At 37.9% G+C, this 14,989-nt stretch overlaps 1 protein-coding gene across 3 annotated transcripts in view; it reads left to right on the top strand.

Annotated features, from left to right (window-relative positions):
* The window catches only part of LOC150091103 (neuroligin-4, X-linked-like), a 363,648-nt gene that overhangs the window by 270,857 nt on the left and 77,802 nt on the right, over positions 1-14,989 (top strand). For all 3 annotated transcript variants that reach the window (XM_090381914.1, XM_090381896.1, XM_090381905.1), the window contains 2 exons: positions 929-1,114; positions 5,985-6,780. In XM_090381914.1, the coding sequence (XP_090238040.1) occupies positions 929-1,114; positions 5,985-6,780 (982 nt within the window). The remainder of the gene's footprint in view (positions 1-928; positions 1,115-5,984; positions 6,781-14,989) is intronic.

The raw sequence follows: 14,989 nt of genomic DNA, 5'->3' as shown, positions 1-14,989 counted from the left end.
CAACAAGATTAGTGAATGGAAGAAAGTGTTGTTCTTACGAAGAAAGGCTTAAATTTTGCAAATTACAGTGTCTGGAGACTAGGCACCTGCGAGGTGAGCTGATTGAGGTGTATAAAGCCTTTAATGGTTTGAGCATGCTCAATGCTGTTGCATCATGTGCTTTTGCTAATGCTAACAGAACAAAATACCACTAAATGTTGCCAAGTTTAGGGAACATAATATTTCGCGAATTTTTTTAATAAAAACGCAGGAAATTAAAAAAATAATAATAATAAAGTAGCATCTGTAGTCGCTTTGCACCAAATTTTGGAGTATGAAATATTCCCAAAAAAGGATTAAAAAAATAAAAAAAATATGCTTCTCGGTATATTCATCTGTTATACACAGAATTTATTTAATTCTGTTAATAGAGGTTTCTTTAATAGTTTTAATCCCTTTTTCCTCTACACACTGTCGAAGCCTTCATTTGTTTTTTTTTTAAATAGCCGTAGAAAAAATAAGTTTCTACAAGAACTGATAAAAATAGAATATGCATCATAAACCGAGCACGCGGTTATGAGAGAAGAGATATTTTGTCCTGTTTATCTCGAATCATGGCAACTCGGTTTATACAAAAATACAATGTTATATCTACCCAACAGATTTGTATTAAAAACCCACATGCACGTTACACTATAAAATGTATCTAGTTTGAAATTTATTCATAAATGGAGGTTTAATCTACGTATATTGCCCTCTATTTCGCTGTATTAAATTCACATTTTCCACCCAAGCGGTGCATTCCATAAAATATAGAGACTTTCTATCATTTCTCAGCCCAAAAGTCGTAAAACCTTCAATGCTTTAACCGGCACGCGTTTACCCAATTTATTCGTGAAGTGTCTTCGAGTCCTGTATGTTTTATTTTTCTTTCACTCTCCTTCTATAGGCTTTCTTCCTGCATTAGATGGATCATCTCGTGGAAATTATGGACTAATGGACCAAGTTGCAGCACTGCACTGGATACAAGAAAATATCGAGGAGTTCGGTGGAGATGGTAAAAACGTTACAGTTTTCGGTCATGGCCACGGAGCTGCTTGTGTAAATCTTCTGATGCTATCACCGCTTGCCAGAGGTCAGTAAAACAGTAACTTTAACAACATCACGTTATATCTGGTAAAATTTACCACCACCCGCTAATGCTAATATATTTTATCGTTGCTTTTTGTTACTGCAGTAGAAAACTAAACTTGTTTATTAAAGCCTTAAATTGTATTAACTGCACTCTTAGAGTATTAGAGAAACGAAAGGGAATGGACATTCTAAACTATCTAATTCGTTATCCAAATGCTTTATTTTTGTTAGCAGTATTTTAAGAACTTCTGTATCGCTTGCTTGACCACACTGAAATGCGATAAAATAACTGATGAGACGTAGCTCAATAAAATGTTTATTAAAATCAAAAAGATTGCATATACTGTACAACTAATAGCGTACAAGTGAAAATCACAGGGTAAACGTGTAATACGCATGGTACAAAAATATAAACACAGTATATAGATACGCGTTTAATCATTGATAATAAATAAATTTACAGATTAAAAGCTGTCATTGTTGTAATGGCATAGTAATACACTGGTGCGCAAAATTTAAGGACTACTCAGGTTTTCATAGGAGTGGCCTGGATATGGGAAAAGCATACCAAAGGAACCTCGTGAGGTACAGAAATGATGAAGGAAACAACGTCGACACAACAACGGAAACAAAACGGTACAGAGGGACTTTATTAAAAAATGGCAACATAACAATGGCTGCCATGATACAGATGCATCACTGCCAAAGATGGAACAAAAGGAAGAGGTGGTCTTCAGTAGGAGATATGGCCACCCCTAATGTCAATGCAGACTTTGCACCGCCTGTCCATACTTCGAACAATGTTGTTGACAAGTTCTTGCGGTAACATTGTCCATTCCTCTGTCAGCGCCATCTTCAGCTGGTGAACATTTACTGGTGGGTGTGGAAGTGCCGCTAGGCGTCTCCCCAGAACGTCCCATATGTTTTCGATGGGATTTAGATCGGTATAAAACGGGCAAGCCAATCCATACGAACAATGCCCTCAGTTTCCAAAAGCTGTACTGCGATGGGGAGTGGCGTTATCATCCATAAACACGAACTCAGGGCCACTTGCACCTCGGAACAGACGCACATAAGGAAGGATTACCTCAGTACAGTAGCGTGCACCGGTTACAGTGCCGCCTTCTAGTATCTGGAGTTGTGTACGTCTATTCAAGATAACGTCTCCCCAGATGAGAACGCCTCGACCACCATATCGATCCCTTTCAGGGCGCCTCCGTAGCCAGGTGGGCAGGAGCAACAGTACGTAGTACACGCTTCTTGATTAGACCGGGGTTCGAGCCCGTTACCACCAAATACGGAGGATGCAGAAAGGTCAAAGAATGACCACTGCATATCCCCGGAGCAATATGGCCTTAGTTGCTAATGCTCATAAAAACTAAATAAAAACAACAACGATCCCTTTCAGTGATGTTTGCGGGGTGATACCGTGTGCCAACCTTTTGTCAGATTAGCAGAATCGCTGCTGAGATTGAATCTACTAAAGAGTACCTTAAGTAAAGATTTTGTGGTTGTAACCTTTAGAAATAGTGTTGGTTCTTACGTTTTGCACACCAGTGTAGTATTCACCTTATAGTTTAAGGAAGCCACAGGCTTTTGCTGCACTAGGAAAAAAATTAATAAATAATAACACAAGTTGACCTTTGAACTTATTCAAACTGTCAACATCAACGACCTGTGAGGGCAACGACCTTCGAGTGCAACTAAAAGAAAACATCCTACAATCTAATCTAAATCTCAACCCCAGTAATTTGAATTATGCCCCCCTAGTTCATTGAGAATTCCACCTTCATTAATTTTACTAATCCCTCTCAGAGCCTTGTAAACCTCAATCAGGTCACCTCTGAGGTGCCTGGTTGCTAAGCTCTGTAGTCTACATAATCGGAGTCTTTCCTCATATGGTGTCCTGCCGATTGCACCATTCGAGTTGCCCATCTTTGAACCCTTTTTTGTAAATGACTAAACTACCAAACTCACTGTTTAGCATGCTAATTTGCTATATTCAGATGGATTCATGGCAAAAAGCCTTGTGGCATGTGAATTGTATAACGTCATTGTACATAAAAGGTATAACTATGCCGGTCACGTACAACAGTGATGTCATATAGCTTTCGCATACAAGTCTTTTGTCAATTCGTATGCACTTTACAGTGACCTGATGTATTCTTAATAGTTCATATATCGTGAACTAACTAACCCTTCCTAGATGTTGTTTTTTTTCCTCATTAAATATATCGATGGTCAATGTATTATTAAATCAAGCATTTTACTCAAGTGGGTCTGCAATAAATAGTTCTTCGTACGGTCCTGAACTGGATTACTTGAATTAGGTCTTAGAATAAAAAAAATTGGCCAATAAACTAGGCAAATCAACATAATTACGAGTATTAGTTACCTTATATCCAGATAATTTTTTTTATATGCTGATGGCAGAATAACACCAAATTCACAACGCATGGCAATGAGAAATCCAAAGAGTAATGAAAAGAAGGATTCTTGCCAAAAAAAATAAAATTTTAAATGTATGATAAATGTTTACAAATTGCTCAAGTATGTATAAGTGCTGAGGCGACTGATATAGCTTAGTGAACTTTTAAGGCGCTTTGTTTATTCCCAGTTTTTAAGGTCCTTGGAACAATGTCAATAATACGGCTAGATACTTCAGGATCCTAGGGCAGGCAAATTTTAAGATCATTAAAGGATTTCGCCGGTTCAAACATACCGGATTTATTGAATATATCATGGTTCACTTCTTAATGCACGATTGTTTCAAGTCCAAAGCACTACTATGTTGCAAGTTCCAAACTGAAAAAGTATGTTTCTTTTCATTGTTTGGAGAGGCCCTCCAAAGTATTTTAGTGCAAAAAAGTGAATTTTCAACTTGCATTTTCTTATCTATGTTTACCCAGACGCTTTTATTTTGATATAAAAATAAATCAATCCTTCGGTAAGAGTAAATGGGAATCGTTGCCATGTGTGGGAAACTACTTTACCTACTTCCTCTGTTTTGGACTGCCTATAAAGAGTAGTCTATTGCAATCTTGTTTCAAGCTAGTTTGTTGTTTAAACGAAGTAGTGGTAGGGTCATGGCGGGTTTGGCCGTTTATTCTATTTTTATGCGCCAAAGGCTATTGGTACTGGCATAAAACAAATTTATTGAAAATACACCTGTACCAAAGTAAAAGTTTCAGAACGCTTGGGTCCCGCGCACCAGAGATCCAGCAGAATTATCAAGGAAATATCGAGATACGGAAAGACCTGGAAACTTTCCCTGGTAGTTTTTCTTGATCACATGTTTCCTAATAGGGTATTATGTTGATAACTGCTGGCCACTGAGTGTTGATAATTCACTACAAGGTACTCAGATATTTCAAGCAGGACTGAGTCTTAGGTAAGGGTGCAGGGATTCTGTTTTTTATTTTTATAATTCTTTAAGAATATTATCAACCTTAAATTACACGCAAGTTAAAAATTAACGTAGCGATGCCTCATGGCCTGATTAATCGGAATATTTTGTTAAGCAAAACAGGGCCTTCTCACTTTTCCATTGGTGTTTATTGGTTTTATAATTGGTGTTGGATTATTTTATTCTGTACATATTTTAACCCATCCATCGTAGACTATCTATCGATTTACGGTATGATCATAGACTCAGCTTTATATCAATTTAATATTGTTTCCTTGCCATCGTGTTGCAATTTCGAGAACCAATTAACAAGGGTTGAAGGATGACTAAGAATTATCATCTTTGCAAAAGAGGTTGTCTTCCGGATATAGATCGATTGCTTTCTGAAGTATGGAAAGAGGCAGCAGTCTGAAATAAAAAATCAACTCAGCTCAATTGGCTACTGTGTTGCATTAAAACTGAAAGACAGTTCCTTTTAAGAAGAATGGGGTTTTGGTTCAGTATAATTTGATGAGCGACATTTTCGTAGATGAAGAGGACATATTTTTGAGATAGGCAATAAAAATAAATAACAAAATATCCCAACAGGTTTCCCCCAGCGATCCTTACCTTATTCAAAATTAATCTGCATAAAAAATGTGTGCGAAGATCCTGATAATTAATGATCCAATTCCAACGTTGCATTAACCATAATTCCCCAGTCAGCTGAAGGGCAAATCCCAACACCCTTGTGGATTATTTTCATATTTATTTTATATTTACGAATCGCATTCATTGGCGTTGTTTTGTTTCCAGAGAAGGTTGATTTTTTCCAAGTGTAAAACAAGTTTATTGACTCCAGCAGGTGTGTACAAAGCGCACGAACAACAACAAAAAAGGCTTTTCGTTCGCATGCAACCCTCGTATACAGATGGGAGGTAGCGTTGCAGCATCTCTTATTGAAAAGAGAAACGCAGCCCTCACAACCCTGAGACGTTCTTTTCATCATAAGAGGGAAAACGCGCTACCTACGTCTCCCAAAGCAATATCTATCAGTTGGCGCGAGCGAGAGAGAGATGCTGGCGCTGCTTGCATTTGAATATGGGGAGGGCAATATTTCTCGCTTCCTTGGAACAAAGGAAGATATGTCTTACGGCAGACCGTGGGTGAGGGAGTGTGATGTCCTCTGTGGGATGCCAGAAAATGCTATGACAGGTTTAAAGTAGTAGGAGAGGCATAACAGCCATGTATGGGTAAGAGAACAACGTAAATGCAATGAAACATTAAATTTAATTAAATTCTCTTATTGTAAACGTACATTATTAGAAATAAATACTCTTCAAGAATTTTGAGTTAGTTTCTAGTGAGACTGGTAATTATAATATAATATGAATAAAAATGGAAAAAACAGATGAGTTACTCTATTCTTAATTGCTTTAGTTACGCCAAAGTATCATAATAACGTTCTTTATTTATCATTTTGTAGGCCTGTTTCAACGTGCTGTTATGCAGAGTGGCTCCGCACTTAGTCCTTGGGCTATTGCGCGAGATGCTCTTACCTATACCCGCCACATGGCCAGAGAACTGGGATGCCCCACCGAAGAAAACGCTGGTCTAGTGGAATGCATGAGGAAGCGTCCCGTGTCGGAAATAATGCGAGTGCGTTTAAGAGTACCGGAACATTTGACATCTTTCGGTCCTACTATAGATGGAATTGTCGTGCCCAATGAACCAGCAACGCTCATGGAAAAGTACAGCGAACTGTACGGCCAGTATCACTTGCTTTTCGGTGTCACGAGAATCGAATCGTATTTCCATTTCTCTGCTCACGAGGACCGTATGGGGATAGAGATTTATCGACGGGATCGTCTCTTGAGGACCCTGGTACGGAATTTGTTTGTCTACCATCTACAAGAAATCTTCCTGACCGTTGTAAATGAGTATACAGACTGGACGAAGCCAGATCAGCATCCGGTGAACGTATTAGATGGAACTGCCGATGCCCTTGGGGACGCTTTGGTAGTGGCGCCGCTCATTCGTGCTGGGAACTATCATTCCAGAGTACCGGTACCTAGCCGGACGTTTTTTTATGTGTTTACTTACCAATCGGAAGAAGGTGACTTCTCTCAGAGGATGGGATGCATTCATGGCGAAGATCTTCCATATGTTTTCGGTGCTCCTTTAGTTTCCTCTTTGGCACATTTTCCTAGAAATTACACTCGGTCTGAAGGAGCGCTGTCAGAAGGGGTGATGACTTACTGGACCAATTTTGTAAAATTTGGGTGAGTATGAGTACATATCTTTCGTATATTTTTTTTAATTCTGTAAAATTTATGGACATTGGAATGTGCCAGTCTCATATCTATTAATGTAGATCAAGTACTCTGCCAGCAGTGGTAAGAGAAGCAATTCCTTAACCTAATTGATTCGTAACATAATCAAAAATGTGAAATGTAATCTTAAGACTTAAATGTAACTGTGCAACGGCATCGATTGAGTTAGGAGCGAATTTACAATAAGAATATTGGGCATAAATGTTTAATATATTTACTTTAAGAGATCGGCTTATAATTGCATTTATGTTAAACTTTATCTGCATTCAGCAGGACTGTACTGTTCTGATAACTCTGAACTGATAAATGCTGTTATTAATGGGGACAGCGGGGTTTTTCTATTCAGCTGTGATCGTTATTTATTCACTGCAGCAGCTGTACTATAATCGCCCCAGTTGGTGTGCCACCTGTCGTCGAAATCAATTTCTTCGACCGGCCGAAGTCCGTATCCCGAGTTGTTAGATAAAATATAATGGATTTGTGCTTCATCCAACTTCAAGATCCGTATAACAAATGATTCTTTTTTAAAGAAGCAAGCGTTTTGCAAGTGGCATATGGGTCCAAATTGTACCATACTCAGTCACGGCTGTCACCAGCCTATGTGTGTGTTGTATATGCACGCGTATTACGGCATTCAGATCAGTTGATCCCGTGCCAAAAACCACCTAAACATTTGCATATCAATGGTACCCTGTGAAATATACTAGACCCATGTGTATGTAGCTCTATACAAAGTGTGCGAGGCCTGTAATGTACAGCTCTTAAAAGCAGAGGTATTTACTTTGCACGAGATCAAAGTTTTGTTGAAATCTTTCCAAAAATGATGGTGCATGATAGAATAATTTTTTGAAAGTATTGTGAAGAAGTAACGTGCCTCGTCTTTCAGTTAGACACTTAGCCATTAAGGATACAGTCAAAGAATGCGCTCCCGCCACAAAGTAGTGCATGGCAGGTGAAGCTTATTACACGCCCGAACAAAGTCTTTCTGTTAGTCAGAGCTTTTTGAATTCTTGACATTTTAGATCTTGTATTCTGGCCAAAATTGTGAAGGAATTTATTCACATAAGTGAGAGCGGAAAACTTTCCTCTATCCTAATGGAACGAATATTTAAGGCGTTTCTGAGCGCGTGCAAAATGGACTTCAATGTGAGAAGATTATTAAGAAAAGTGCGATAATTTAAGCGAATGTATTACCCACTTTCCAGCTCACACGCGGTGTTTAGAGTATTTTCTGGTAATTCGCTGACACGCTAACAGCCTTTTATTGGTTCTTTCTAAATGCCAAGTCCAAATCCTTATAAACGATAACCGAAGTAGAGAATCAAGATATAGAAATGCTGCTAGACGTACCAATAGAGAAAGTGAAATTTCTGATGGGTAAAGAACAAAACAAAAAACCGGAATGGAATGGAATTCTTGGGCGACATATTAGCAAATTCTTCAGAATGAACTCTTCTTGGTTTTACTCGCCTTATCCACTTTTACGATCGAATTGTGACGAAAGATGATATATATATATATATATAGGCGTTCCCAGCCAGCTTTCCTGGCAACCCCGCCACCTAATTATCTTAGATTCTTTCATTGAGGATCAATTCGCTCTCAGTGACATACGTCCATATGACAACACAATGCCATGAAGATACAGTATTTGAAATTATAAAAGACCCAACATAAGGCTGTGATGACTTCCAAGGATCTAAGGATCTTGACATGCCTTTAGATATAATAATGTCGTTTCTAAGGAGAATCCCGAAAAGTATCCAAAATCCTTTTTATTATGTATTTATTGAGATGATAACATATCACTAAAAATCGTATACAGTCTCCAGCACGTGGTAAAAGACTATTCCTTTAATTAGCTTATCCATTGGTTTAAACAAGTGTATAAACATGACTGAATATTTCATAGCATTCTGTACTGTACCGTACCGTCGATGAAACCAACCAAACTCTTTTGCTACAGGAAAACCAGATTTCGTTATTCACTACAACAGTCACGTATCCATAGTGGCTGTAACCGTTGAAATTGGAATACGTTCCCATTTATGAAGTGGTTCATTTGGCCATAATCACAGTGCGTGAGAGTTCTCTCAGGTTTGTTAGTAAATAACTGCCCTTTCTTTCCTTTGTTGTTTCGCCCACCTCTAAACTGATCGAACACATCAACAGTACTATCGATGTGTTCAATGATGTCCACACGCAGTTTCAGTTCTCAGAAATAAGCCCCTCTTAACCATCATCGGAACGCATGATTAAATTTGAATATTATCTGTATGAACCCGTCCCATAAATTGAATCCTATAATCAAGCTAATAATGTAATTGCAGGAACTTTAAATATAATCGGACAATTGCACAATATTCCTTAATTTAACAAAAAGTTTGCCTTAAAATACTCTTGTCATTTCATTTTATAAAATAGTTTTTTTATAAAATAAGCCCACATTTTATGGGTGATTAAATGTATTGAACATACTCTGATGGCATATTAATAGGTGTTAAAACATAAGTAAGTAATTATAATTTAGCATAAGATACTAATAATAATTACTATACAATATTTAATACTTTTATTAAAACAATGAGAATATGCTGATTCTGGTTAAAGATATAAACTTGTTTCATTTCTCATAAACGTTTAATAAAACGATTATGAGAAAGTAAACATTTCTATAACTTGATTCAGTTAGTAAACGTAGTTAGTTAATGTAGCCCGTACGTTACATTTCAGAAGCATTAGCAAATAGTAATAATTCACGATTTACAAAAAAAAAAAAAAAAAAAAACACACGAGCAAAAAGCCAACGATCTTTATGCTCTTTTTAAACAATTCGATTCTGCGCATCTGCCATAATTTAAATTCATTCCTCCAACCAACGCGTTGCGACAAACCGTATCCTGTGCTTCAGCTACAATATACGATATGTCAATAGCTTACATGTATGAATTAAAAACAAAATAATAATAATAATAATTGCCGGATTTCTATTGGTCCAATTTTAATGAAATTTGAGTTGCTCGACAAATCTTTCTAAAAGGCCAAAATATAAAATTTCATAAAATCCTCCACAATAAAACTAGTTATTACATGCCAACGGACGGACGGATGTTCATGGTGAAGACAATAGGTGCATAATGCCTTAAAAAAACTAAAACTAAAAAAAAAATCATAAATTCAGGACCCGCATCCAGAAAAGTCCTTTGTGACAATATAATGGTTTCGCAGTTTTTGTTCTGTGAGGTCTGGCTTCGAATTCAACAGACTAGAGGAAATTTTAAAGGGCGATGTCTCCAATAGAGGTTTCTGTTTAGCCGATCAGAAGCGGAGGGAGGAGAGTTTTCTCCATGCGTTAATCTAGGTTTATAAACTACAAAACGTGCAAAGCAGTTAATAAACATGCAACCCCTACAGATAATACACAGGCCCAGTATGATCCGAGATGGATACGCTGTAAAATCAGCAGTATCCAGAAAAAAGCAAATCAACCATAGAATTTCGCAACTTATAGACGCATACTGTGACATATTTAATCTCTGTTGCTTTGGAAATAAAAAAAGTGCTACAACAACAGGGTCCACTTGCGAAATTTTGCACGAGTAGTTGCTTCAACTGCTTGTGTAATACATGATCCTTTTTAGTTTCGCTGAGGATTTTTTTTTTTTTAGCGCTACGAGGATTCTGTGTTGCATAGTAATGCTATTGTAAACCTGCATTGTAGAAAAAAGGTGGGGAACGGTAACTAACTTCCCCTTTTAGCTTTTTTGCCTATGCCCACTGCTAAACAGACCGATATAACGAAAACGTCCATGAATCTCAAAACCAAGTTTATAGACAGTCCTCTTGTGAACAGTACCAGATGAAAAATTCCAGAATAAATGATACTGGGGGATTAGTATCTTAGATTTTTCACCTTGCCTTACTGACTTATTTGCTGACATTATCTGATGGATAGCGATGATTTCGTCCATGTTAAAGTAGGTTACGTTTTCGTGTGCAGAATCCATTAAGGCATGATCCGTATTTTTCTTTTTAAATACCAGCATATGATTTCCAACCAATTATTATTTCACAAATCTTGCTTTATTCTCCACCCACTTTCTTTCACCATTTTCTTCCTATTAAAGCATGGTCTTTTGCAATATCGTCAGTATTTGACTCCAGTAGTGTGAATGGCTGGCAAATCCAATTTGGATTTAATAGTCGTTTCCTCCTGTTTCATTCCAATGGATCTCTTCCCCAGCACTGATTTCTGAATCAAACTGGTGATAGAATCATGGAGTTTTTCTCAACAAATCTGAAACCTATTCCTGCTAAAGTCTATGGTATCAATGTCATTGGCGTATCTCAGAATTAACAATGACTTGTATCCTTATTTCACTAAAGGAATAAACTTTTTTAATTTACATAATTCTTTCAAAGAAAATGAAGGACACTGAATTGTCCAATTGGGCGAATTGATGAAATAATAAAACATAATAAGTAGCCCATCTGACTATCTCGATTTTCTTATTGAACTGGCCTCTTAACTCTCCCCCAAATTTTCCATACACTACCTTAGTATTTTTATTTATATTCCTCGAAAAGTTCACAGTAAATCTGTTTACCACAGCGTTTTAGGGAACTTCCCAAAAGCCTTTCTGGAAAACGAAATGAAAATTCTTAAGTGAATAAAATGTTACTGGGATAATTAATTGTACAGAACGTGGTATTGTTGTAGATGTTGGCACTAATGATATTAAGAGTAGGAAACTTTCTCCCTAACAAGTCTAGGGACTTGTTAGGGAGAAAGTCGCGAGTTAGAATTGAATTTGAAAATTTCTGCAATTCTGCCCTGACACGATTGGAGGGAATATATATCTAGAGCCTTATCACTCAATTCGGCCCTGGAGAGAATGTGCATCATCATCAGGTTGAATATCATGGTTCATCATGTAGAATATTTCTCGGCGTGGTCTGTGCTTGTAACAGGAGAGACTCTTTTTTACAGGGATGGGATACACTTGAATAGAACGGGTGCAAGAATATTTGCTGATGATATCAAGGTGGGTCAGAAAACTTCCAACTTGAGGGGGGGTGGACACACAGAGTAATAGATTAACTCGAGCCGTATGCAGAGATGGAAGTGATTCTTGAACTGCTTCTATTGGAACATGCAGCAGCCTGGAAAATAAGGATTGAGAGTATCAGGCCCTGCTGTGGTTCATCATGGAAGAAGTAAATACGTGGGCTCCGTTAGGGTAACTAAAAATTAGAACATACACATGTATACTTGCATGTACATTAATGATGGGAGCTTGTAAATAATCTGATTAAGTCCTCAAACATTGTGGGGATAGCAGAGATATAACGTCACTCAAACATAAGTAATGCTGAATTTGAATATGGGGAGTACAATGTATACAGGAATGACAGACAGGAGAGGAGGTGGAGGATTATGCTCTTAGTTACGAGCATATTAAATCTAAGTTCCAGTCAACATGGGTGACCAGTGCAACGTTGAGACAGTTTGTTGTGGCATAAGCACAGGAAAAACAGGCCTAATGACTGTGATGAGTATACCAAACAGCTGTACAAAGAAATAGAGTGGGCGGGTAAATCAAATTGTCTTATAATGGGGATTTCAACCTTCCAGATGTTGACTGGCATTTGTGGGTTGGTCGCTCATATATTAGCCAGACTTTTGTAGATTTCTTGGATGTCACGTTTTCTACAGAAGCATGTTAACGCGGCACCAAGAGAAAGAAGCACTCGTTTTCTGGCTATAAGCAGTGATTCTCTCATGCGTTAAGAATCTGCAGGGTAAAAGAATTTACGCGCTATGCACAGGATTTATTCGCACTGCGGAAGACCCTACCATGGATATAGTCACAATCTGGATCATCATCAAAATCAAGAGAAGACAACCACCTATATTTTGGGAATCAATACAGAGGCCTACCAGCAAATGAGACTACACCACCACCACCAAATCTGAGAAGATCCAGATCCAGTATAGGTCATCTACAGCTGCATTCCTATTTATATCCCTACATATTTAGATACAGATCACCGGATAGGACTTTAACTACCAAACTAGACATCACTGAATTGACATCATGGCTGAATATTGTGAATATTGAGTAAGAATATTGTGCCAAATGGCGATCGCGCTTGTGCTCCCTTGCACGGCAACTTTTCTCCCACTCCCATCCCCTATTTTCGTCTGATGGATGCATTCCATTGTACCTGGGGATGCCTTCTTCTTCATCCCCCATACTTCTACCGTCCCCCTTTCTTGACTGTAAAACCCACACTAACTTTTTTTTTTACATTGGTCTCTATCAGGAAGCTTACAGAGACTAGCCAGAGAATAACGGGCAGCCGGGCTACCTCCTAGCGGTGTGTGCGGGCAACGTAGGGTGCCACCTAGAGGCCCTGCAGCCAAACTTTTAACAATCAGACGATCACTGGATCTAAAAAGCTGAACATCACTTGGACTTGACTCAAAGAAAATAACACGGACTTGACACTCCCAAGGGGGTGTATAAATTCAAGTTAAGGAGGGATGGTTGCAGGATAGATGTGAGGAAGTTTACCTTCAGCCAGCGGGTGGTTGATCGTTGGAATGCGATTCCATCCGTTGTTGAGGAAATGAATTCAAGGAAGAACTAGACATTCTTTGGGGGAAGGGAGATTGGATGGGTGAAGTGTGCGGTCATTCTGTTTTTTTTTTTTTTTTTTTTTTGACTAATGCTATATGAGATAGTTTTCTTTCATCATTTCCCACTACTACAATTTTTGATCCTTATTTGTTATAAACAAGACTTTCAGGAATGGCATATCTACATTTTATGTGGAACAATTGATGGTATCTATAGGAAGACATGCCTTCTGAAAATGAGCAGAGGATGTGGCTTATGCACAACGATGCACTAGTCCACTTTTCCCCATTATGTTTCTCTTTAGATATGGAGCACAATAACTGACGAATTGGGCGGAACTGTCTAGTATACAATGGCCACCATAATAACTAGACCTCATACCTTTTACTTTGTTGGGTTGCATTAAATCCATTGTTTATTCTACTCGTGTTACTAGGCGAGAAGAACCGACAAATCGCAATTTTGGAGGCTGTTGAAACCGTTAAGAATATTCCTGAAATGATAAGACGTGATAGGAGAATCGGTGATTCTTTCTACGCCGTATGCTGCATCGAACATAATTGAGATCATCTTGAATAGATACTTCAGATGTGTCCCTTTTACAGGTTTATTTTAGTTTGTTTTTTTTATTCAATTTATGATTAATGTTTATTACGTTGGAAATGGACTTCAGAGATATATGTTTATAGGAACTTTTTTTTTGTTACCTGCAGATTATGCTGCTACATTTGTTCCACGCAATTTTAAAACACCTTGTAATCTTTAATAATCTCGTGGTAATCAAAATTTAAATCCTTTAGGCGTATTTATTAATTATTTATTTCACATTTCACTCTGCCCGGTAGCACAGTGGCATCTTCGTGCCCTTCTCATACCGGGTGGAAAAGACCCGGTTAGAATTCCTTCAATGACGCAAGGAAATATTTTGGGTCTTTTAACTCCGTGGCTGAGTTAGTCGATTTCAGTGTAGTTTGCTTGATCCCCCCCTCCCTCCATTCTGGACGAAAAACTCGGGTTTTTCGTCCAGAAAAACAGGCAAATCTAGCAGAGGACAAGCAATTCACAAACAGGTAGTTTGAATTAATATTTCGAGTGACCGTAGTGTGATGATTTTTGTTTCACATTTCAGTACTTAGCCTTTTCTTTAATCTAATTATTAAAAAGGTTTCGAAGTCTGCGTTATTAAAGAATAACATCAAATAAAGAAAAGGATTTTGACTTGTTGTTTACAAGTAGGATTAAAACTGATAAAAGGAAACTCAACAGAAATCCCCATGATGCTAAATGTGCCCTGTATAAGAAAGAAATGCTGAGTTGTTGTATATAATTTTTGTTTATGACGTCCATTGCCAACTTGAAGTTGCTTTTTCCCATTAAATAGCGTAAACGATGAATCGCGTGGGAAAAGAAACCGATAAGCACCGAACAACTGAAGAACGATATGAGGAGAAAGAAATTTCAAAATAAGCGAATATGTCACACTGAGTGACAACATCCCCCAAAAGAAATGAAAC

The sequence above is a fragment of the Mastigoproctus giganteus genome, chromosome 1, assembly GCF_048544385.1.
Source record: "Mastigoproctus giganteus isolate SK-2022 chromosome 1, ASM4854438v1, whole genome shotgun sequence".
NCBI lineage: Eukaryota > Metazoa > Arthropoda > Arachnida > Uropygi > Thelyphonidae > Mastigoproctus > Mastigoproctus giganteus.
Note: the sequence above shows the minus strand (reverse complement) of the source record. Positions and strands in the feature narration are given on the sequence as shown.